Source organism: Bactrocera oleae, chromosome 4, assembly GCF_042242935.1.
Source record: "Bactrocera oleae isolate idBacOlea1 chromosome 4, idBacOlea1, whole genome shotgun sequence".
NCBI classification, from domain to species: Eukaryota; Metazoa; Arthropoda; class Insecta; order Diptera; family Tephritidae; genus Bactrocera; species Bactrocera oleae.
Window position 1 is genome coordinate 47255203 of NC_091538.1, and position 26544 is coordinate 47281746.

General features: G+C 33.7%; 3 protein-coding genes across 11 annotated transcripts in view; 1 reads left to right on the forward strand and 2 right to left on the reverse strand.

The window, feature by feature from the left end:
- LOC138855685 (uncharacterized) lies at positions 1–14966 on the reverse strand. Its single transcript, XM_070108027.1, has 13 exons — positions 14813–14966; positions 14559–14742; positions 14343–14500; positions 14128–14282; positions 6715–6949; positions 4725–5504; positions 4362–4634; positions 4147–4299; positions 3966–4082; positions 2557–2691; positions 2374–2493; positions 2171–2314; positions 1–287 (listed from the first exon to the last, which is right to left on the reverse strand). The coding sequence occupies exons 1-13, from the start codon at positions 14939–14941 to the stop codon at positions 111–113; spliced, it is 2760 nt and encodes a 919-aa protein (XP_069964128.1). The 5' UTR covers positions 14942–14966; the 3' UTR covers positions 1–110.
- Positions 13142–26544, forward strand: part of TyrRS-m (Tyrosine--tRNA ligase, mitochondrial) — a 23074-nt gene continuing 9671 nt past the window's right edge. Inside the window, exon 1 of the mRNA XM_070108048.1 lies at positions 13142–13459. The gene's annotated coding sequence lies outside the window, so the exon portion shown is untranslated. The remainder of the gene's footprint in view (positions 13460–26544) is intronic.
- The window catches only part of LOC106616192 (atlastin), a 12902-nt gene continuing 6337 nt past the window's right edge, over positions 19980–26544 (reverse strand). For 8 of the 9 annotated variants that reach the window (XM_070108033.1, XM_070108031.1, XM_070108036.1 and 5 more), the window contains exons 3-12: positions 25363–26142; positions 25000–25272; positions 24785–24937; positions 24604–24720; positions 24040–24177; positions 23845–23961; positions 22439–22573; positions 22256–22375; positions 22053–22196; positions 19980–20266 (exon numbers count right to left, since the gene is read on the reverse strand). In XM_070108033.1, the coding sequence (XP_069964134.1) occupies positions 20090–20266; positions 22053–22196; positions 22256–22375; positions 22439–22573; positions 23845–23961; positions 24040–24177; positions 24604–24720; positions 24785–24937; positions 25000–25272; positions 25363–26142 (2154 nt within the window). In that variant the 3' untranslated portion in view covers positions 19980–20089. The remainder of the gene's footprint in view (positions 20267–22052; positions 22197–22255; positions 22376–22438; positions 22574–23844; positions 23962–24039; positions 24178–24603; positions 24721–24784; positions 24938–24999; positions 25273–25362; positions 26143–26544) is intronic. The other variant, XM_036362830.2, reaches the window with a different exon arrangement.

Sequence of the window (26544 nt, forward strand, 5' to 3'; positions counted from 1 at the left end):
TTATGTATGCATAAGGAAGTATAAAGTTTATTAAAATAGTTTTTTTCGCATTTTATACATAAACATATATAATAAAAACTTCTCCTTTAATGTAAGATTGGTGAATGAACTTAGCTGATATCTATACCAAACATTCGTAAAAAACCTATGTCCAATTCTTTTATTTTTTGCACAATTTTTGCTCTTTTTATGTACGAACTGCATTCGCCTTCAGCTTCGTCCATCAATTCCGACCGATATTTTTCATATATTTCTTGGTGATATGGGTTTTCTTTTAAATGTTCATACTATATGTAATGAGAAAAAGAAAGTCAGGTATTAAAGAAGTAAGGCAGGGCTAAGTTCGGGTGTAACCGAACATTTTATACTTTTGAAACTTGCATGGATCAAAGCCTAGGAAGTAACTTAAGGTGTTGGCTAAACTTTATATTAAACAAAAAAAACCGCTAACATTGGTTGCACAGAAGCAAAAATACCCTTCACAACTTCAAAAGATTTCTTACAATAACTTGATTTCGATCACTCGGTTTGTATGGTAGCTATATGCTACAATAGTCCGATCTGGACAATTTTTTCGGAGATTACACCATTATTTTAGACAATAACTCATACCAAATTTCGTAAAGTGGGCTACGCGAGGCGTTAATCCCCATCTGCATTCTTTTACACGTGTAAAGTGCTATAGCTACTTTTTTTATCCTACCCTCCAAGTTTGGTTTCTAAGAAAGCTTCCTGTCTAAAATTAGTCCAAGTAGCTTGCCTTATCTCCTATCGCTAGCCTGGTGCCACTTAATAATGGCGGCGTGGTTTTTGGAGTAATGTCTTTCCTAGTGAACAATACTAGCTCTGTCTTGATAGCATTCAGGTTCAGTCCGCATGACACGGCCCATCCGCATGACACAGCCCATCTACCATCTGAAGAAATACTAATTGGTCTGAAATCCTTTGGATTAGTGTATGAGCTTCCGCCCGCCTTTGGTATATATATCACTTTGACTTTCCTCCATAACGAGGGAATATAGTTTAATTGCAGTGCCTCTTTAAGCATGGTTGTTAACCAATTTTTTATGTAGCTCTGGGACTTCTGTAACTAAGCCGGGAATATCCCGTCTAGTCCCGGCGATTTATGGGGCTTGAACCTGCCTAATTAGTAACAGAAAAGTATTCTCTCTGAGCATTTCTCTGCATTAAGATACCTTACATACCATCACCAATATTAAAAGAGTAAAGTCAACCAGAAGTTCGAAAATCTTTATATCAGGTATTTGGTGGCTAAGAGCAGTATTACAGTTCAACCCAATTTTGACATACCGATAAACTATTATCAGGAAATGATTCTCTCCGAATTTCAATAACAAATCTCACACATTGACCGATATTTTTAACAATTTTTAGATTTGTGGACGTGGTTGTAGGCCGCTTTCGCCAACTGTATCATGGGAATGTTGAGATAATGTTATGTACCGAATTCGGTTAAAATTGGTCGAGTAGGTCTTGAGATATGTGATATCAGCTAAAGAAGGGCGGTGCCACGCCCATCGTCCAATTTTGCTAACGGCTCCAATAAAGCCCTCTGATACCACCCCGGGTGTATAAATTATTGTCTCTAACGCATTAAGTTATTGATTTGTCGCACTTTTAGTAGTTTTTTAACAACCGTTATATGGGAAAGGGCTAACAGAAACATTTGTTCAGAGCAAATTTGGTTGATTTGACTTTGGTGGTTTGGGAGATATGTAGATTAAACCTATAATAACCCACGCCGACTTTTTCCATCCGCATTTGCTCTTCGATTCGTTGTACCAACAGTTTTGTATCTTATCATGGAGCATAGTTATGGCATTTTATATATTTTTAATTAATGGCGTTTATGTACGTGACAATGGTCCGATTCCATCCATCTGCCATATCAATCGTCTCCTGATGCCAAGAAATATGTGTACTAAGTTTCATTAAGATATCTCCATTTTTACTCACGGACAGACAGTCACACGGATGTCAACTCGCCTCGTCATCCTGATCATTTATATATGTATTAAAACAACCCTACATCTATCTCGATTAGTTTTTAGTGATACATGCAACCGTTAGGTAAACAAAACTATTACACTTTGTAGCAACATGTTGCGAGAGTAATAAAATATTAAATACTTAACAAAGTAAAACTAACCTGGGACTCAGCTTTAGCTAAAGCTATATTGAAATTACGGTGAACGTCATCAACTGAATTAAACACGCCGAGTTCCTCAAGGGATTTCAATATAATTTTTTTTGCTTTTATCTTCATCGATAGGCATTTTTGCTCGAAATAAAGCTAAATAAAAGTATGTTCCCTTATTAAACATTCGCTTGTACATATATGTATATACATACCATATGTATTTCATTTCGTGATCTATAATATTCCCAAAGTTCTTCAATTTCTCCAACAAGCTTTTGACGCATTTCGTTCATATAATTTTCGGAATAACCCTTAGTTGGTAAGTCTTCAAACTGTAGTAAAAAAATATAAGCACATTTATGCTAAACTTATTATGACAAAACAAATTTCAGTACCACTTCAAGAACTTTCATTTTACACTCTTTGTGTTTAGATAGAAGAGTATTATCTGTTAATACATTTTCGCAAGCATCCTTCATTAGGTCTTCATAATTCCTTTTTAACTGAGACAATTGTAGTTGTAAGGTTTGCTATAAAGGATTTAATACAAAAATTTTGGTAAGATGAAGTTAATTATTATTTTTTATTCACACAAGTAAGAATATGTTAAAATTGATTCGAAAAGGACAAAATAATCCCAAGAGCGGAAACGATCAAATCTACAAGGTACAATTTAAAAGTTCCAGGACTTTTTAAACAACGCGGCTGCTAGTGGCGCCATCTGTCTGAAATTGTTATCCCTCAATTGTGTAATCTTCAGTGTTGTCGTATAAAATTTATATAACAGTTGACTTGTGTAACAGCTGAGATATCGCGCTACATGTGACATTACATTTGTAGTGTCGGTCGGAAAATGAGCATCGAACAAAGAGCCAACATTAAGTTTTGTTTTAAACTTGGTAAAACTTTTACCAAAACTCATCAAATGATGAAACAAGTTTATGACGATGATTGTCTATCCCGTAGCCGTATTCACGAGTGATTTAAACGTTTTCAAGAGGGACGGGAGGACTTTGAAGACGACAAACGTTCGGGCCGGCCAAAAGATATTCTGAACGAAAAGAACACTGAAGTTGTGCGTGAATTTCTTTAAAAAAGAGCCTAAATCATCGCTTAAGTATATGGAATCGGAATTATCAATATCCGCAGCGTCAATTTATCGTATTTTGACAGAAAATTTGGGCCTCAGAAAGGTTTGTGCTCGATTTGTCCCACACACTTTGAAACAACACAAAAAAGACCTCAGAATTCAACATTAAATCTGACCAAAAATCGCATTCATATCATCAACCATGCACCCTATTCGCCTGATATGGCACCCTGCGATTTTTATTTGTTCGGAAAACTATATTTGGCCATGAAAGGAAACAAATTCTTCATACAAGAAATGCATAGGTATGTTTATAAGTGGGTGTCAGGTGTAATAATCCACTTGTGAATTTCAAAAAATCGTCATTTTGTTAAAAATCAAAATTTTGAATTGTGCTTCGATTAATACCTGTATTCATCTATTGATATAATACATATTTTTTTGGTTTTGGAATTTAAGACAATTTTAAGCAGAAAAAACTCCCTTATCGCGGGAGCGAGGGAATCCAAAATGATCCCAAATGATTCATTGTTTATTAAAGGTCCATAAATTTTGTAAATTAAGTTTTCATATAAAAACAATAGTTACTATATAAACGCGTTTTTCCTGACTTGCAAGTGGATATAATCACTTAATTTGTTTAAAAAAAAGTAGGGAAATATAACGGCTACGGCTATTACGCTGTTGCATCCATTTTATTCTTGTGCTACCTACCCATTTAATATCATTTTGTTGTTTGCATTTAATGCAAAGTTTTTCAACAGCCTCTTCAAGTTGATCACGAATCTGTCTATGTATTTCCTCAGTACTGTTCGATCGATACGAATCAAACTGCAAACCATATTGAGAAATATGAAATGTTAACGTATTTTATGTACCTTTGTACAATGTTTACCTGTTGTAGTATATTCAATTTTACATCTTCCATTTTGCTATTGAACTCATTTGGAGGAGTATATTCATTTCCTGTAAGCAAATCATCCATAAGATTCTCAAAATCTTGAATGCATCTATGCATATCGTTTAAATAATTGAGTTCGGCAATATACTAGGAATTAATAATAAAAGCTTATTAGTTAATTGTAATAACACATCGTTACAGAATTTTACCAATTTAGCTTTGTTGATCTTGATAAATTGTGGAAGTCTCGACGAAATAGACTTTTTTATGTTTATGCAATATTTCTTCTTAACATGTTCTTTGCCAATTGATGGCGTTTCCGTATATTGCGAAATAGATTCCATTTCATATTCCTCATGCTTTCTGATCAGTTCTTCTTCCGGCATATATGGGTTTTCGGGACTGATTAAGTCCACCATTTTTTTCTCATATGATTCTTCGGCGTTTCTGGCATGAATTTGATTATTGGCCTCTGCAGTAGCCTTAAAAAGAAAATGTACGTGCAATCAGTTTTCAATTTATTCATACATTTTATAAAATGCTAATAAATATATATGTACATATATATATACCTTAAAAATTGTTGTAGGCTCTGGAAACTCCTTGCTGTTGAATAGTTCAAAATATAAACTAATGTATTTTGAAAGATCAGCGACCTTTAGCTTCCGTCCATTTATTTCTTTAATGATTAAATTTTCCGGGGCCAAAATTAAGGGAATTAAGTCGCGTAAATTTTCCTTGAACTCGCTTCGAAGATCTTTTAAACAACCGCAAAAATCCGGTTCTTCGATAGCAAAACCAGGATGTGGCATTAAATAACAATCAATTTCGTTGAAACTAGTTTTCACATTCTCACATAGTTCTTCATTCTCCTTCAATCTCCTGTCTTTCGAAAATAATTTTTGTTGAAGTATTTGTTTACCACCGAGCGCACCGAACGGGGCTTCACTTTTATGGGTCCAGTCGCGTATTAAAAATTGTAACTTTTGAAACGGTTTCCTTCCCGTATTATCCATAGCAATACGAGCATACTCGGTAAATAACTGTAAATGCTGTAGATCGTCCTTTTGTATATTAAATTGAATATTGAAAATTTGAACTGAAGATATCATTGTGCTTAGTGCAAATATATTGGCACAATCCTTCATGGTACTGTCACAATCGAAAGTGCCCTGCGTGTCCATTAAAATTATTGCAACTTTTTCTCCATCTGGAGAGTCATATAGGAAGATCTCAGACCATATTAAAATCCCAATGGTATCGCGTTGCGAACCGCCTCGCCATGAAAATCCTCGTAGTGGTTCATTGTCATCGCCGAGCCAATCGTTATCATCCAAGTTATTATAAACGTACTAAGGGGAGTTTCGAAAGCATTAGAATGTGTATACAATTTATATTTTCTAAGATTTAAAGTAAAGGTGCAAAAGCAAAGAAGATACCCTTAAAAGTATCGGCTGGATTTTTATATCTTAGATGATCGATTGGAAATCTTGTGCCGCATGATTTGTGAATTTAATTCGAATTCGTTTTATCCGACAACTTAATTGATCAATCTTTCCAAATTCTGGTTCGATTATAAACCAAATTAATAAGGAAATGCTAGATAATTGGCGTTTAATATTACATATAAGGAAGATCGAGTGTAACCGAACATTTTATACTCCCTCTTTTTGTACTCTAATAATTTCTAAGGCTCAAAGGCGGGGAAATATTTTCATGTCATTTTCATTTATATTAATTACACTACCTAATATATTACATAACTGAGAATATGTTACCATGCAACTTTATTAGTATTATAGTCCATTAGAATAACGAAAATCATTTGATATCGTTTAACATATAGGGGCTGGGATAATTCATTGACCGATTTCACTCATTTTCAAAACGAAACTATAGTATATCAAAGATTTTCCGCTCGCTTAATTTTGATGAGATATCTTATATTTTTACCCATATATAAAATATAAAGCGATCAGGAAGTTTGAAAATCTTTATTAAAGCTATACCTGTATGGGGTTCATGGGAAATATTTCTCGCGTTTACTGGAAAATCTTACATCTTGATCGATATTTTCGGTAAAAGACTGTCAAAAGGGGTATTGAAAAGCCATTATCCGATTATGACCATTTTAAGCGGCGAGGCGCCACACCTTAAAGGCACTATTTGCTCGAAATGTTGTTCCAATATCTTTTGGTGCTTGATTTATATATGGTTAAGTAAAAGGTAGCTGATGGAATTTAAAATTGTGTTGGAAAGTATGCGTGGTTAAAGTTCGATTGCCTCCACCGTGACGAGTTGAGTCACTTTAGTCATTTGCATATGTTCTTAGATCTGTTTTTGACCTAGAATTTTGCAAACGTCCTTTTCACCCAAAGAAACTGCACACTTGCCGGAAGCGCCGAATCGGACCATCTAGCATATAGCTCTCATACAAACTGACAGATTAGAATCAAGATAAAGATCTTCATAATAGAAGAAGCGTTTACATATTGCATTATGATTGAATGATAAATGCAAAATTTAATTTTTACTCTATTGTTGATAAAAGATAACACTTACTTTGGAATACATGTAACGTAGAAAGAAATCCAAAAGAAAGCTTTTCCCTTTGCGAAAAGCTCCGGCTACTGAAATCACAGACACTACGCGATCTTTGATTTTTTCGTCCATTAACATCTCATTTAATTCATCTTCATTTAATTGCAGAATGCTAGAGGAATCATTTTCTCTGCTAATGCTTATAACTTGCATTGGTTTTCCTTGCATTTTGAAAACTGAAAATAAATAGCATAAACTGATCTAATTTGTAATACATATTTATAGTGACCTTAACCTATATGTTATACGATCAAGCAATATTGCTATCAAGTTGCAAAACATTCACATTTTTGCCACCCCACTCTCACTTGTTGAACTTGAACCCCATCTTAATAACAATTTTTCCAATCAAGGCTTGTGTCAAGTCAAACCAGTTGATCACATAGTTATGCAAAAAAAGGAAAAACTATGCAATTCTAGGGACTATGAATCTTTCGTAGCATCGATGGACTGATATAATACAGGAAGAAGTAAAATTGAAAAAGGCAAAACATGAGTATTTTGTAAATAATGTAAAATTGTTATTGTATAACGGGATGACCCTTCTATACTCATCTTTTTTATACCCTTAATAAGATATATATATACATATATACTAGAAGCCCGACAGACGTTGTCCTGTCCCACTTCTTAAATGTAAACTATTTGAAATTAGCTGTAACAATTATACCGTTTGGATGAAAATTTTTATTAGACATTTATATTTATCACAATTCGACCAATCGATGGCGTGTCAATATGTTTATTAGAATGCTTTCAGAGATGTTAATTGTAGAAGCTGTATTGAATGAAAACTTGAAGTCGTTTTAATTGATTGTGAAAAGGTTATATATTTATATTTAATCTTAGAGTTAATTATCTACAAAAACTGAAGTTATCGTAATGCCATAGGATGTACAATATTTTTGGTTAATCCTTGAGAGGTATGGTTTTCCTACTCTCGAGCACGCAACGTATAATTGGCCGTGAGAAAAGCACGGATTTTCTAAATCTAATCCACAAATCGTCATTGTTTGACTTTGTGCCTTATTAATAGTCATCGCAAATGCCAAGCAGATGAGTAATTGTAAATGTTTAAATGGGAACTGCGAATCTGAAGGAATCATTGGAATCCATGGCAGAAGTACAACTTCACCTTGAAATTTTCCACCCAACATAGTGGCTTAAAAATGTTGCCCATGATTTTTTTCATTACTAATCCTTGGTCCTTGTGTATTTTTCATAGTATTTTATTTCTACAAAAAATGCTACGTCTTCGCGGAAGAGCAAGAAATATAAACAAATTTATTATTTATTTATTTACATATTTCTTAGTTTTGTATATTCACTATTTTCGTATAGAGTAGCATAGCAGTATGAATGTTTAGACACTATACACCATGCACATGTCTATAGTCCAACTATACTAATGCTATCTTAGAATCTGATCTGAGCACCATCTACTAGGCTCTAATATACTTTTGAATATCTGTCACGACTGCAACGCACTATGCCGCAATTCTATGTAAAACATTCTAACATCTGCGATGGTACCGCAGTATACCGAATCCAATGTAAAACATTCCAAAATTAACAACTACTCATAAATGAAAAATTGGTTAAATAAACATTTTCCAGTGGACTTAAACTCACACAAAAAATTTCAACAAAATCGAGCCAGCCGTCTAGGAGAAGTTCAGTGACATACACACGCACACAAGAAATATATATGTACATATATAAAGATTAAAATAGTTTTTGTTATTGTTTCCATTAAATTTTTTATTTCGCGCAAAATGTTAAGTTCGGGTGTAACCGAACATTTTATACTCTTGCAACTTGCAAGGATCAAAGCCCGGAAAATTACTTCAGGTGTTGACAAAGTTTTAAATTAAAGGAAGTATTGATCCGATTCAACCCATTTTTGACACAAAGACATACTATTATCAAGGATTTCATTTATTTATTTTATTATCTGAATTTCAATTATATATCTTACACATTGACCGATATTTTCGGTAGAAAGTCAACTGAGGTCCACATATTCAGTACCTAGGGGCTTGAATAGTTTTAGTTAGATTTAGACAATTTTTGGTCACAAGGTGGCATACTTTAAACGTATTACTCACGCAAAGTTTTACCCCGGTACAATCATTGTTGCTTGATTTGCATAGTGGAAAGTGAAAGAATCAGATGAAATTTAAAATGGGCGTGGTTATAATCCGATTTCGCCTATTTTCGCACTATAACATATAAATATGAGAAAGTGGGCGGTGCCACGACCACTGTCTAAAGTCATCTCATACCATCCCAGAGATAAAATTTAATGTGTCTGGCGTTTTTAATGCTTGATTCATCGCGCTTTTAGTAGTTTTTAACAGTACCGTTATATGGGGGTTGCGAATAGAGGTGCTTAAAGCATTTGCTCTCAGTGAATTTTGTTATTATAGCTTTAGCGGTTTAGGAGATATGCACATTAAATCGATTAGAGTGCGGGGCCACGCCCAATTTAAAAAAATTTAACTGCAGATGTCCCTCCCTATTGTGAACCTATATACTAAATAAGAGTCTTGTATCTTGTTATGGGGCTTAGTTATGGCAATTTATTCGTTTTCGATTATTGCCGTTTTGTGGGCGTGGCAATGATCCGATTACGTCCATCTGCAATACCAACCGTCTTACGGTACCAAGAAATATTTGCACAAAGTTTCATAAAGATATCTCAATTTTTACACAAGTTACAACTAGCACGGACGGACAGACTGTCACCCGGATTTCAACTCGTCTCTTCATCCTGATCATTTATATAATATATATATAACCCTATATCTAACTCGATTAGTTTTAGGTGATACAAACAACCGTTAGGTGAAAAAAACTATTATACTATGTAGCAACATGTCGAGAGTATAAAAATGTAACGAAAGCGTTAAACTTCATTGTTCGACGAAATCGGGAAAGAATTACAATCACAATTATACTTAAATCATCCCCAAATGAGAAATATGTGATATAAACTTAACCGAAGAGACTAAATTTAATATATAATATTAAGTTGTGACAAACGTCAACCAAATAATCGGAATTGATATTAGGAATGTGAGGTTTAGACCAAAACCCAGTTTTATTTCTATTGGGTGCCAAACCACTAATATTATTGTATAACTTTTAAGAAAATGTGTCAACTTAATTTCTCACATTTTGGCCAACCCACGGTATTGGGGACAGAGAAATCATTGGACTGATTGCATTAATTTTTGACATTTCTCAGGTATACTTGAGAACTTATTTTCAAGAAATTTTATAAATATATGTACATATAAATATAAACATATATAGTCAGCCGGATGTTTAAAAACCTTGAACATCGATTATATGGGGACTAAGACAAGTTTTTGACAAATGAGTATATTAATATAGAAGAAACATCTTCCTTGAATCTCACAAATTTACCGATATTTTCGACAAAAAGTCAACCATACGCACTGGGGTCCACTTAGTCAGTATGTGGGGGCTTGAACAGTTATGGTCCGATTTTGACAATTTTTAGACTCGAAATGGCATACCTCAAAGGCCCTATTTATACAAAATTTTATCTGATTATATTCATAGGTGCTTGATTTGTGTACTGGTAAGTGAAAGAATCATATGGAAATTAAAGTTGTGCTAGATAAGAAGTAGGCGTGTTGTAGTTCAATTGCCCCCATTTTCACAACGTAACATATGATTGGTCGAGTAGGTCCGGAGATATGCTGTCTTCGATTCGTGGTCGAGAGTAGTGAATCGAACTAACTATACCGGTAGGTCGGACAAACTGATAACCTTGCGGTGTACCCCTGCGCTAAAATGCCTTCTATCGCATAGTTTTATTTTCTATGAAAAATTATAATTTATTTAGCGTTAAGTTTTACTGAGAGTAGCGCGCAAACATATCCCACAACTGTCAATTTTAAACAATTTCGACAAGTATTGTACTTTGTGTGATCAAGTTGAAAGCAATATTATTGAAACGGATTTCTCGATAAACTTGTATCTTCTTGCTAATGTCTCAATTGGGCTTAACACGATAACACTCTAACTAGAACTGTGTTTGGTACACAGTCCAGCAGCCCTTATATAGTAAATATTTAACAAGAGTTCGCTACTAGAACGTTTTGGCAACTACGAATTCGCAGTCTCTTCGTCCATATCATCATTCGCTGCTTAAAAGAAATTGTGACCTTTACATTTCTTTACTATTTTTTAGTAACTAGTTGGATATCCAACTAATTTGGCTGTTGTTTCTGAGCTTATAGCTTCCCATTCTTCTTTAAGCGTGTCCTCGGTGGTTATAGTAAGCTGCTAATTTTTCACTTTAGTGCTGTGTGCTTCGGATCGTTGTCTTGTTGGAAAATAAATCGTTCACCTAGTCCCAACTTGACTGAACTTTCTTTTAAATTTGTTTTTAAAATATCAAGATGACAATATTTGTTCATTATCGACTCAATAAACTGAAAATTTGCAACGATCAAACTTGCCATTGAAACCCACATCATAGCATTTCCACCACCATGCTTTACCGTAAGTACGAGATTTTGCTTATCCAGTGCTGTTCAACTTTTCCTCCAAATAATTCTACATCCTTTTCTTCCAAAGATACAGAACTTACTCTCATATGAAAATATAACGCTTTTCCAAAACTGGAGACTTGTTTAAGTGCTCTTTTGCAAAGGCCATCCTCTTAAGTCGATTTGCTCTCGATATGTAGGGCTTTCTACGTCCACTCTGCCACGAAATCCGGATCTTTTCAGAACTTTTCGTACTGTATCTGAACATGATTTCTTTTGGTATTTAAATTCGATGTCTTTTGAAATTTGGCTTACTGTCAGTCGTGGATTACATTTCAGAAGAGTGGTTATATTGGGCTCTTCTCTTTCACTTAGTTTTTTTGGACACCCAGATCGTGGCTTAAACTCATGACATTTTGTTTGCTTGTAATTGCTTAACATTCTCTGGACTGAGTAGTACTATCTCTCAACAGTTTTCGAGATTTCTTAATAACTTTAAATATTAAAATTGATCTAAAAGACTTGTACTTTTCATACAACTAACCATCGATATCTAAAGTGAACGCACAACTTTCTCTGCTTAACCCACTTAAATAGCGGTACTAAAATCCCGTAAACTGAGAACGCCGCAACTAAAATTATAAAAAAATTTTGCCCATACACTCATCGAAGAATTGTCCTCAAAACAATAGAAAAGAAATTAATGAACTTTTAATTTGCATATATTTTTTTGTTGAATGCTTAAATACAGCAGTGGGTGAACGCAGACTTTTTCTGCCATGTGTATGTACATAAATAATTAGAAAAATTCACTTCCCGCTCACTCATTTGTAATCTTCGCGTCAAATAAGACGAATTAAAAAAAATATTTTCATTTTTGGATCTCCTTCGTTAACGGACCAAAACTATACATTTACCCATATTTCAATATACATATAAACACACACCGATCGAAAACACTTGTATATCGTTTATGACCACTTTTGTTAGTATAATAAATTAGCGGTGGAGGCCACCCCTTTTAAAGGAGTAAAAACGCGTGTACTGATAGCCTATTGACTCTTTCCTGGCTGATTCTTAGACTTGTTCCCCAAAACTAAAAAATTATCCCATTATTTACTTGCATATGTATATAGACACTATGACGATTTCTATTTCAGTAGAAAATAATATTTCACCTATCTTTGTGCCGATCTACTTTTCAACATAGATAAAATGATCCGAAACTCCTTTCTTGTCTTCTGAGAGAGCTCATGAACTTTCAGTGTTGCCGAAAAAACCACGAGTTCATGAGCTACTGAACAGATGACAATCAAAACAATGAACTACCACTAAGAATCCCGCAGAAATAAATTGCGAAATTAGTGGGTAATTTGTGAGATCAGATTTTTAGGTGACTTTCTAATCTTTATTTAAATAGTTTTGTTTTTAAGAAAGAGCGGGTATTTTGTCGCAGAGTATTGTTTTGCTTAGCAGTACCAATAGTTAGGCTAGAATTCCCAGCATATGTTATATAAACTTTGACTTCCGAATAAATTCTCAAAATATATTTGTTTATTCAGTATATTAAAACTAAGTAATGTTCATGTTTAGCTTATTTAAAACTTGAAAGTGTTTTGATATATTAAAATTAGTTATAATAATTAATTAGAAAATCTTTTGTGATTAAAATATACACGTACATATATTTAGAAGTCATATAGGATATCTAGCTTGTTAAACTAATTTTAATTATGCATATTTTTCTGTAAAATGGAAACCGAAAAATGCCTAAGAAATACATTAAAAAATCTCAAAACGTATTTCTTTCACTAGTGGCACCATTATCAAATGTTATAAAAAAAGGTGGACTTTGACAGCGCTCTCTCAAATCAAAGAGTTCAAATCATTTTATCCATGCTTTTCGATGAAACGTAAAACAAACCATGGAATAAGGGAGTAGCGAAAATGACCATTCACAGTACATCCCCAGGCGTACGTTCACAATAAAACCAACATGGCTGCTTCTGGTGAGTTAGGATGGCAAGGGGTTAAATCGTAACACTTTCAATTAAACAACGCAATTTGCTTGCGCAAAAATCGGTTAGTTTGTTAATGTAAAATGAAATGTATTGACAAATTTGAAAACAAATCTCCAGCGTTACATCGTAAATTATGTATAAAAATATAACTTTAAAACCGTGAGTTGTGGTAAAAATTCTTTAAAATTTTGATCTGATTAAAATGTTCAAAAAACAAGTATTAAAATGCATATGATTAGTTAATTTTTCGAAGAAAAATAAAGAAAAATCCAACTCTCCTAAAATACTTTTTAAAAAGAAATACTAATAATACCGCAAATCATATACATAGATTGAAATAACTAGTCTGGTCTAAAAAAAAAACTTGCAACTGTTCCCAAAATAAAATCAGCTATTGTATGCACGGACCGACGGACAGACAAACAGTCACTCGGATTTCAACTCCTCTCGTTATCCTGATAATATATATATATATATATATATAAACAACCGTTAGGTAAAAAAAACTATAATACCCAGCAACATGTTGCGAAAGTATACAATTATTGTTAATTTTGCTAACATATTGGCATAAAATCAACGGATATTTTCGATATAAAGTCACCCATAGGTTGAGAGCTCTTAATATTCCGCACTTGGGAGCTTGAAAAACTTGAATATTTTTTTTGTGGGATTAGGGGGATTTGTTACATCTTAAAACACTATTTATGCTAAGTCACTACCCTTGACTAATTTTCATCATTGTGCTATCTTTACTGTTAAATTTAACAATTTAATGCTTTTGAGCTTTCCGTCATAGTATAAAAATAGACCGTGAATACACTAACCCGCAGTGACGTCCCATAACTTCCATTATGAAAATCCGCTGATGTGAGTAGGCTGTGCTCGCAATTGAATCGATAGCCTCCGTAATGCGATGCAGCGCAGAGTCCGTGCCAATAGTTAGATCCGTGCCACAAAAATCATTATCGATGGATCCTACCTGAAAACGATGCATTAGTTATTCAGTTATTCCGTCTCTACATTACATTACACAACTTACCACGCCCACAATATGTAAATCTTTACATTTTTCTCTCTGTTGTGGTGTTATTTGACCTGAAGCAACCAAGTCGTCCAGCAGACCACTCCATTCTTTACGAAATATATTCGCGCCGGTAAGTGAACCATCGCCGCCGATTACAATCAAACGGTTTATTTCTACGTAGGAGTATACAAATCAAGAATGTTCTACTTATACTTATCTATCTGTATGTACCTCTTTGAACCAAATTGTAAGCGGCTTTCTTGCGTCCTTCACGTTCCATAAATTCTTTACAGCGTGCCGAACCGATTATCGTGCCACCCACATGTATGATTGAGGATACCGACGACCATGTTGCTTTGATGAATTGATCGCCGCCCTGCACCATACCTTCATAACCCTCACGTATCATGAAAGCCTTTGGGAATTAGAATGTGAAAAAGTGGCGACCACATTCTCTAGTAAGCTTTAATGAATTTCGCTCATACCTGACAGCCTAAATAGATAGCCATTCGTACGCATGCGCGCACCGCGCCATTCATGCCGCAGGCATCGCCTCCGCTTGTGAAAACCGCTACGGATTGACCCTTATAGAGATGTCTTGAAACCTTCGACATTTTATTAACAATATCCGATTTTATATCGGGATATTCTTTAACGGGTGTTATCTGCAAAGCTTTCGTTTTCAATGACTTTTTCGCTATGAAAATTATTTCTTTGCGAAATGTTTGAAGTTTTTGACATCTCCAAGTTATATTGCCAATTAAGTGAGATACTATTATGTAATGAGACAGCTATTTGACGTTTCTCTATTTTAAAGTTTATTTTTTGTTTTTTGTCTTTTGTTTATTTAATATCAGCCAAGTGAATATATCCACTGACTTTAGAAAAAGACTTGTAGAAAACTTGTGTTCACAAATTGAAAACTTGAGATAAATACAGAAGATATTTAAGATCTAAAAAATTGTTCCATCGCAATGATTGAAAAATGTCTCGTTTCTAATGGTCAGTTTAGAGTCAGCTTTGACTAGCATAATTATTGTGAAATAACTTAAGATCAATTAGATTGATTAGTCAGTTCATAAATATTTTACTCTTCGTAACTCTTTATGTAACCTACTCCGAGAGTTACACAACAATTTGTACCCCTTAAGCTTGGGTCATTGTGGGGAGAATATTGTTTAGTATATTATTTTTTCTTTTAGGTTTCCCCACTGAAAAGTCCAGAATTACTGCAGCAATGGAAAAGCCGTCGGAGATCGCATATAACTCTAAAAATATTTAATTTTTTTTTTTAAAGTTTTACTCTAAGAACTATAGAAGCTTAATCTAAATAAACCTCCATAAATGATTTGCTCGTTAATTGAAAGAACACCTTGGTAGTTCTGGTATATAAAGATGCGACTATGACTACACAATATCGACGTCTGGCATTGGAATTGACGACGTATGAATCAAAATAACAGGCAACTTCTTCGACATTTTCTCTACTCCACTGTAATGAGCATAACCTGAAAACGCGGAGAGTTGTTTTTTAAAGTCTACACTCCTCAAACCTTATTTGACCATTATTGTGGCCAGAGTACTCAGATGGAACAAAAATATGGCTTATAGAATGAAAAATGAATGTTTAGCTTACAAAGCTATAAACTACGCAACAGTTCGTATATTCCCAGCATAGAGCTACTCTACGGACAAAGACGGGACGTCTAGTGATAGTAATATGATCCCAGTTAAATATTATACCAAATTTTTGTGTAGCAAACGTTGTTAACGACCTTATTTCACTATTGCAGGTACTTTTTGAAGTAGAGTCGTAGCTCTGGTTTATTTTATACTCTACCGTTAATAGATACCTAACAACATCGATTTTTTGTTAATGATATATGACTGCTAGTAGGTAAATGTATGTACTTGACCTAAATAGATCTATGTTCGTATATCCTCCGCCTGGCATTAGTCAGCTCTAAAATGTACTCATTCAAAATCGATCTTTTCTTATGGTCCATTACTGCTTTAACAGCACATTTCTTAATCCTTCTGTTAGGTAATGTCAATGACAAAACCTAGTCTTAACAAATTTACGAAATAACCGTGACAACAAGAAAAATTAAAATTGCAAAATTTGGAACTGAAAAAATCTAATCTAACCTAAACGAAACTTCAAAGGTTATGAAGGAATCTACCCTCAGTCCAAATAATGTGGACACGCAATCGTTGACGAAATAACCTTGAACTTATTGATACGATTTTTATTTTATTTAAAATTAATACATGAATATTCTATATAGGAAAGGGATAAGTGAACATATTGCATATGTTGAGACGGGCGGCAGTGCAATTTAATTTTTTTTTATTCGAATTTAGTTTTCAAAAAACTTTGCGAATTTTGCTCTAAACAATGGGAATACGAGTATGAAGATACAGAAGCTATAGACTTAGCAAAAATTTACGAAGGAACTGCAGAGACTTTCCATTTTCCAGACAATTTCGACGGTTGGTATCGGGCAAAATTTTTAACCTGAATAGTTATTGGAATCTACTATAAAACAATACAACAACAGGTTTAACCATTGCTATCAAGGGCGAGTCCATTTTTATGATTTTTGTTTGTTATGGAACAGTTGAAATCTATTAAATTATTATTTATTTAAAATTATGAAAAACCAATGGAACATTATGGTATGACATTTGAAGAATGTTCTGTTAAATTTTCATGGAGAAATATTAAAAAATACGGCAATGGTAGCAATTACTCTGGAGCTTCGTGGAAAAAAGTTTAATTGCGGTGTCCCTCATAACCATTGTATAACAGTGTTCCCAAGTCTCAAAAATTTTCTCCCTAAAACTCCAACAAAAACCCCCTAAATTCCCCTAAAAAAATTATTATTAAGATAAATAATAAATTATTATTAATTAAGTTATATATGTAATTATAATAACATTCTTTAACTGAAATTATCAATTATTATTGAATTGCCATATATAATTAAATCTGATCTGCTAAACCACAAAGCAAATTCTTACTTCTTTTTTTAACATCTGATTTTTCACATTTTTCAGTTAAAAATTTAATATTCACAAAAAAGAAAGCCCCTGAAAATGGCCCTCAAAATATAACACCCCTAAAAAGCCCAATTCGACTCTTTAAACGCTTAACCTAAAGATTAAATTTACATTTAATAAGTACATCGCTGATTTAGAATCTTTTGCAAATATTATTTATTAATTAGTACATTGTTTGGATTATTATTACATTGTCGACTTATATTTTTTAATGTTATTACTAGTTATGAAAAGTCCTTTACTTTTGTTGTGCCAAATTGAAAGTAAAATTTTGACAATTGAAATTCAAAACAAACGTAATTGTGTAAATTTCTTCGTTTTAGCATAATTACAATTCAAACTTCTGAAATTTTAAAGCTCTTTTTAATGAAACGCTTATTCTTTTGTAGATACATTAAATCGCATAATAAAGAGAAATCGCTCTGAGTTTGGTCAGAGAACGTATATTATATATGTATTTTCTCTGGCTTGGTGAGAGAACATATAATCAAAATTTTATTAACAATTACCACAACTCTTCGGAGGAAACAATTATTTGTTATAGCTAAAAAAATTTAAATATTTCAAAAGCGAAAATAACTTACTAAAAATGTAAGTATTATCAGCAGACAATTTTTAAAGGAACTGTCAAGAATTTCAATGGACAATCAAATAGGATCATGGACACAAAACTAGTAAATAGTAGAGTATTATTATTAAAAAATTATTTATAATTATTAATTATAAGATAGAATTTTGTTGCAAATCCTTTATTTTTTAGTGCGTCAGCGCACCTTTTCGGCGTAGGTTCCACTAGAGCTTTACAAACTGAATTCGGTATTGGACTTTTCCCATAGCTCCTCCTTATTTCGTGGTTTAATGGGCTCAACTTTCTCTTAACATTCTTTCACAGGTTTTCTATAGGATTTTAATCCGGAGATTGCGCTGGCCAAATCATAATATCGATTTCTTGATCTTATAGCCAAGTCTTGAACACACCCACTGCGTAAGGAAGCGTTGCATCTTCTATAATTCTAAGGTAGTGATAACGGTCCATGGTTTCCCAACTCCAAAACAATGGTCAAACTCCGTACCACGAAAAATATATTACCACCCCCATATTCTTGTATCGGGGATTCATTTCGGCATTCTACGGACATCGTACCTAAACTTTTCCTTCGCTACCTACCTTTGATCGGAACAAAGAATATTCCGCCACTTTTTTGCATTTTCACCGGTCCAATTAATATGAAAGCAAGCTGAAGCAAAAGCAATCCGAAAATCGCTGACTTTTTTGTGAACATTGGGACTTTCTGGGAAAACCTTCCCAGGACATTCTTTTCTAAAAGGTGACGCGCAACAGTTCTCGAAGAAATTTCCATACACAATTCTCTTTGGATAGCTAAAGAGGACTTGAAAACTTGAAAGGATCGCGTTTTGATAAAATCTCTATGTAATTGCCATCCTGAGACGTTGTTTTTCGTGGCGAACCCCTCAATTAGCATTATTTTGGAGGTTCTAAAGCAGTAAATACAAATTTTTGGGATCTTTTTATAATGTTCCCCTTGTGTATAACCGTTATTTTGCAAATTTTTATAAGCTTAAGCTCTACCGTGCAGTGCTTCCCTCGGCTTATTTATTCTACAAATAATACTTACAGAGCTACCATCATGATGTTTTAAAAGATAAATATTTTAGGTAAAACGTAACCGAACTAGTTGTTAATTATTTCGGAAACATATATTGTCGTAACTGTAACGTAAAGATTCACCAATTCTCTACTCGCTAACTTTTTCCTTATCAAACGTTGTACATGCTGAACTTAAAATAACTAACTCTAACAACTTGTTGTTGTTTTAAGTTCTCTGGTACATGTTAAAGCAACTACAAAGTAAGCGATTGAAATCGGTGCGGAATATGCGGATACCTCAACGTGCGCTTTCTTTAATGCTACCATAGTTTTCAGATTTTAAAAAAGTTTTACTATTGTGAATGGCTGAAATGACACATTACTGTCCAAAATGAGTGTACAAATATTTTTTACAACGTAAAATGAAAAATGCAATAAAACAAATTTCTTATAGAGCATAGATACGTGAGACATGTATCTACGTTATAAAAAATCAAGGGATTAAATTGTATTTGGCTCCACCAAAGAAAGAAACGTGATTTCCGGTAGTCGGGTTGACTTCAACGTAAGAACTATGAGGACGTGCTATCTATTGGACACCCTAATAAATAATAGTGATCCCTTACTTATAATGAATTTCAACAGATATCTCGAAATACATCATACGCCTTTCATTTCCTAACTTAGTCTTATCTTACTTGTTAATCATTACATATACATATGTATGTATGTATTAGGGCTCTTAAAACTATTCGAATAATGCGAGTATTTGAATAAATGAAAAATGTTTGAAATCCAAGCAACCTTTGATTTTTGGCATATTGGATTTTTTGAATGAACGCTTACTATTCGAATAGTCGACAACGAACGATTAATCGTATGGTCGACCACTTAGTATTATCCGGATAGTGCAAGCCGAGTATTATTATTCGAATAATGACCTATCCGGTTAGTCGATTAGTTGAATACCAAGAGCTGTATTATGTATGCATAAGGAAGTATAAAGTTTATTAAAATAGTTTTTTTCGCATTTTATACATAAACATATATAATAAAAACTTCTCCTTTAATGTAAGATTGGTGAATGAACTTAGCTGATATCTATACCAATCATTCGTAAAAAACCTATGCCCAATTCTTTTATTTTTTGCACAATTTTTGCTCTTTTTATGTACCAACTGCATTCGCCTTCAGCTTCGTCCATCAATTCCGACCGATATTTTTCATATATTTCTTGGTGATATGGGTTTTCTTTTAAATGTTCATACTATATGTAATGAGAAAAAGAAAGTCAGGTATTAAAGAAGTAAGGCAGGGCTAAGTTCGGGTGTAACCGAACATTTTATACTTTTGAAACTTGCATGGATCAAAGCCTAGGAAGTAACTTAAGGTGTTGGCTAAACTTTATATTAAACAAAAAAACCGCTAACATTGGTTGCACAGAAGCAAAAATACCCTTCACAACTTCAAAAGATTTCTTACAATAACTTGATTTCGATCACTCGGTTTGTATGGCAGCTATATGCTACAATAGTCCGATCTGGACAATTTTTTCGGAGATTACACCATTATTTTAGACAATAACTCATACCAAATTTCGTAAAGTGGGCTACGCGAGGCGTTAATCCCCATCTGCGCCCCAGCATTCTTTTACACGTGTAAAGTGCTATAGCTACTTTTTTTATCCTACCCTCCAAGTTTGGTTTCTAAGAAAGCTTCCTGTCTAAAATTAGTCCAAGTAGCTTGCCTTATCTCCTATCGCTAGCCTGGTGCCACTTAATAATGGCGGCGTGGTTTTTGGAGTAATGTCTTTCCTAGTGAACAATACTAGCTCTGTCTTGATGATCTGATCCGCCTTTGGTATATATATCACTTTGACTTTCCTCCATAACGAGGGAATATAGTTTAATTGCAGTGCCTCTTTAAGCATGGTTGTTAACCAATTTTTTATGTAGCTCTGGGACTTCTGTAACTAAGCCGGGAATATCCCGTCTAGTCCCGGCGATTTATAGGGCTTGAACCTGCCTAATTAGTAACAGAAAAGTATTCTCTCTGAGCATTTCTCTGCATTAAGATACCTTACATACCATCACCAATATTAAAAGAGTAAAGTCAACCAGAAGTTCGAAAATCTTTATATCAGGTATTTGGTGGCTAAGAGCAGTATTACAGTTCAACCCAATTTTGACATACCGATAAACTATTATCAGGAAATGATTCTCTCCGAATTTCAATAGCAAATCTCACACATTGACCGATATTTTTAACAATTTTTAGATTTGTGGACGTGGTTGTAGGCCGCTTTCGCCAACTGTATCATGGGAATGTTGAGATAATGTTATGTACCGAATTCGGTTAAAATTGGTCGAGTAGGTCTTGAGATATGTGATATCAGCTAAAGAAGGGCGGTGCCACGCCCATCGTCCAATTTTGCTAACGGCTCCAATAAAGCCCTCTGATACCACCCCGGGTGTATAAATTATTGTCTCTAACGCATTAAGTTATTGATTTGTCGCACTTTTAGTAGTTTTTTAACAACCGTTATATGGGAAAGGGCTAACAGAAACATTTGTTCAGAGCAAATTTGGTTGATTTGACTTTGGTGGTTTGGGAGATATGTAGATTAAACCTATAATAACCCACGCCGACTTTTTCCATCCGCATTTGCTCTTCGATTCGTTGTACCAACAGTTTTGTATCTTATCATGGAGCATAGTTATGGCATTTTATATATTTTTAATTAATGGCGTTTTATGTACGTGACAATGGTCCGATTCCGTCCATCTGCCATATCAATCGTCTCCTGATGCCAAGAAATATGTGTACTAAGTTTCATTAAGATATCTCCATTTTTACTCACGGAAAGACAGTCACACGGATGTCAACTCGCCTCGTCATCCTGATCATTTATATATGTATTAAAACAACCCTACATCTATCCCGATTAGTTTTTAGTGATACATGCAACCGTTAGGTAAACAAAACTATTACACTTTGTAGCAACATGTTGCGAGAGTAATAAAATATGAAATACTTAACAAAGTAAAACTAACCTGGGACTCAGCTTTAGATAAAGCTATAATGAAATTACGGCGAACGTCATAAACTGAATTAAACACGCCGAGTTCCTCAAGGGATTTCAATATAATTTTTTTTGCTTTTATCTTCATCGATTGGCATTTTTGCTCGAAATAAAGCTAAATAAAAGTATGTTCCCTTATTAAACATTCGCTTGTACATATATGTATATACATACCATATGTATTTCATTTCGTGATCTATAATATTTCCAAAGTTCTTCAATTTCTCCAACAAGCTTTTGACGCGTTTCGTTCATATAATTTTCCGAATAACCCTTAGTTGGTAAGCCTTCAAACTGTAGTAAAAAAATATAAGCACATTTATGCTAAACTTATTATGACAAAACAAATTTCAGTACCACTTCAAGAACTTTCATTTTACACTCTTTGTGTTTAGATAGAAGAGTATTATCTGTTAATACATTTTCGCAAGCATCCTTCATTAGGTCTTCATAATTCCTTTTTAACTGAGACAATTGTAGTTGTAAGGTTTGCTATAAAGGATTTAATACAAAAATTTTGGTATAATGAAGTTAATTATTATTTTTTATTCACACAAGTAAGAATATGTTAAAATTGATTCGAAAAGGACAAAATAATCCCAAGAGCGGAAACGATCAAATCTACAAGGTACAATTTAAAAGTTCCAGGACTTTTTAAACAACGCGGCTGCTAGTGGCGCCATCTGTCTGAAATTGTTATCCCTCAATTGTGTAATCTTCAGTGTTGTCGTATAAAATTTATATAACAGTTGACTTGTGTAACAGCTGAGATATCGCGCTACATGTGACATTACATTTGTAGTGTCGGTCGGAAAATGAGCATCGAACAAAGAGCCAACATTAAGTTTTGTTTTAAACTTGGTAAAACTTTTACCAAAACTCATCAAATGATGAAACAAGTTTATGACGATGATTGTCTATCCCGTAGCCGTATTCACGAGTGATTTAAACGTTTTCAAGAGGGACGGGAGGACTTTGAAGACGACAAACGTTCGGGCCGGCCAAAAGATATTCTGAACGAAAAGAACACTGAAGTTGTGCGTGAATTTCTTTAAAAAAGAGCCGAAATCATCGCTTAAGTATATGGAATCGGAATTATCAATATCCGCAGCGTCAATTTATCGTATTTTGACAGAAAATTTGGGCCTCAGAAAGGTTTGTGCTCGATTTGTCCCACACACTTTGAAACAACACAAAAAAGACCTCAGAATTCAACATTAAATCTGACCAAAAATCGCATTCATATCATCAACCATGCACCCTATTCGCCTGATATGGCACCCTGCGATTTTTATTTGTTCGGAAAACTATATTTGGCCATGAAAGGAAACCGCTATGCTGACGTTTATGCCATCCAAAAGGCGACGACGGCAGGAGACTATTTTGAAGGCGACCAATAAATTTTTCAAACAAAACAAATAATATTCGTTTTTTAATAAAAGTCCTGAAACTTTTGAATTGCACCTTGTAATCAGTTTATTGGTTCGAACTGGATACTTATTATTTTGATTTATTTTATAATCTAGGCACAGAAATGAATTGACGTTATTTTAAAAGAAGTATACATTTTAAAACCGTTTGTGTAAATAAAAAATGATTTTCTGTTATTAATGAAATCAAAAAATCCACAATTAACCCATTCCATGCTATAACTATTTAGCTTATTAGACCCTCGGTCCCTTTTTTTGGCCGTAAATACTAATCATAGATAATAATAATAACACTATAAAAAGTTATACCAGTTGGACCATTCTTTATACTACCTGTTTATTTACGCTCCTTTCTTTGTAAGAATTAAACTTTTCCTCAATATATATAATTAGCTGGTTCTCACATTCGTTAAAGAAGCTTTCTGCGCCAACATGCGGTACTCCACGAAACTTTAAGTAAACAGCAAAATTTATTTGCATCAATTTCACGTATTTGATTATTATTATATTATTTTTTTATTATCATACCCTTTTTAAAGCCCGATCCATTGCGTCTGCATGTGTCACCTTCAAGGTTTCTATGGATTCTTCCGTATTGTCCATGAGTTCTTTGTATAACTTCTTTGCTTCCGCACACTCCATAGTCATATTGGCTTTGATCAAATTCTTCATACAAGAAATGCATAGGTATGTTTATAAGTGGGTGTCAGGTGTAATAATCCACTTGTGAATTTCAAAAAATCGTCATTTTGTTAAAAATCAAAATTTTGAATTGTGCTTCGATTAATACCTCTATTTATCTATTGATATAATACATATTTTTTTGGTTTTGGAATTTAAGACAATTTTAAGCAGAAAAAACTCCCTTATCGCGGGAGCGAGGGAATCCAAAATGATCCCAAATGATTCATTGTTTATTAAAGGTCCATAAATTTTGTAAATTAAGTTTTCATATAAAAACAATAGTTACTATATAAACGCGTTTTTCCAAGCAAGTGGATATAATCACTTAATTTGTTTAAAAAAAAGTAGGGAAATATAACGGCTACGGCTATTACGCTGTTGCATCCATTTTATTCTTGTGCTACCTACCCATTTAATATCATTTTGTTGTTTGCGCTTAATGCAAAGTTTTTCGACAGCCTCTTCAAGTTGATCACGAATCTGTCTATGTATTTCCTCAGTACTGTTCGATCGATACGAATCAAACTGCAAACCATATTGAGAAATATGAAATGTTAACGTATTTTATGTACCTTTGTACAATGTTTACCTGTCGTAGTATATTCAATTTTACATCTTCCATTTTGCTATTGAACTCATTTGGAGGAGTATATTCATTTCCTGTAAACAAATCATCCATAAGATTCTCAAAATCTTGAATGCATCTATGCATATCGTTTAAATAATTGAGTTCGGCAATATACTAGGAATTAATAATAAAAGCTTATTAGTTAATTGTAATAACACATCGTTACAGAATTTTACCAATTTAGCTTTGTTGATCTTGATAAATTGTGGAAGTCTCGACGTAATAGACTTTTTTATGTTTATGCAATATTTCTTCTTAACATGTTCTTTGCCAATTGATTTCGTTTCCGTATATTGCGAAATAGATTCCTCTACATATTCCTCATGCTTTTTGATCAGTTCTTCTTCCGGCATATATGGGTTTTCGGGACTGGTTATGTCCACCATTTTTTTCTCATATGATTCTTCGGCAGTTCTGGCATGAATTTGATTATTTGCCTCTGCAGTAGCCTTAAAAAGAAAATGTACGTGCAATCAGTTTTCAATTTATTCATACATTTTATAAAATGCTAATAAATATATATGTACATATATATATACCATAAAAATTGTTGTAGGCTCTGGAAACTCCTTGCTGTTGAATAGTTCAAAATATAAACTAATGTATTTTGAAAGATCAGCGACTTTTAGCTTCCGTCCATTTATTTCTTTAATGATTAAATTTTCCGGGGCCAAAATTAAGGGAATCAAGTCGCGTAAATTGTCCTTGAACTCGCTTCGAAGATCTTTTAAACAACCGCAAAAATCCGGTTCTTCGATAGCAAAACCAGGATGTGGCATTAAATAACAATCAATTTCGTTGAAACTAGTTTTCACATTCTCACATAGTTCTTCATTCTCCTTCAATCTCCTGTCTTTCGAAAATAATTTTTGTTGAAGTATTTGTTTACCACCGAGCGCACCGAACGGGGCTTCACTTTTATGGGTCCAGTCACGTATTAAAAATTGTAACTTTTGAAACGGTTTCCTTCCCGTATTATCCATAGCAATACGAGCATACTCGGTAAATAACTGTAAATGCTGTAGATCGTCCTTTTGTATATTAGATTGAATATTGAAAATTTGAACTGAAGATATCATTGTGCTTAGTGCAAATATATTGGCACAATCCTTCATGGTACTGTCACAATCGAAAGTGCCCTGCGTGTCCATTAAAATTATTGCAACTTTTTCTCCATCTGGAGAGTCATATAGGAAGATCTCAGACCATATTAAAATCCCAATGGTATCGCGTTGCGAACCGCCTCGCCATGAAAATCCTCGTAGTGGTTCATTGTCATCGCCGAGCCAATCGTTATCATCCAAGTTATTATAAACGTACTAAGGGGAGTTTCGAAAGCATTAGAATGTGTATACAATTTATATTTTCTAAGATTTAAAGTAAAGGTGCAAAAGCAAAGAAGATACCCTTAAAAGTATCGGCTGGATTTTTATATCTTAGATGATCGATTGGAAATCTTGTGCCGCATGATTTGTGAATTTAATTCGGATTCGTTTTATCCGACAACTTAATTGATCAATCTTTCCAAATTCTGGTTCGATTATAAACCAAATTAATGAGGAAATGCTAGATAATTGGCGTTTAATATTACATATAAGGAAGATCGAGTGTAACCGAACATTTTATACTCCCTCTTTTTGTACTCTAATAATTTCTAAGGCTCAAAGGCGGGGAAATATTTTCATGTCATTTTCATTTATATTAATTACACTACCTAATAT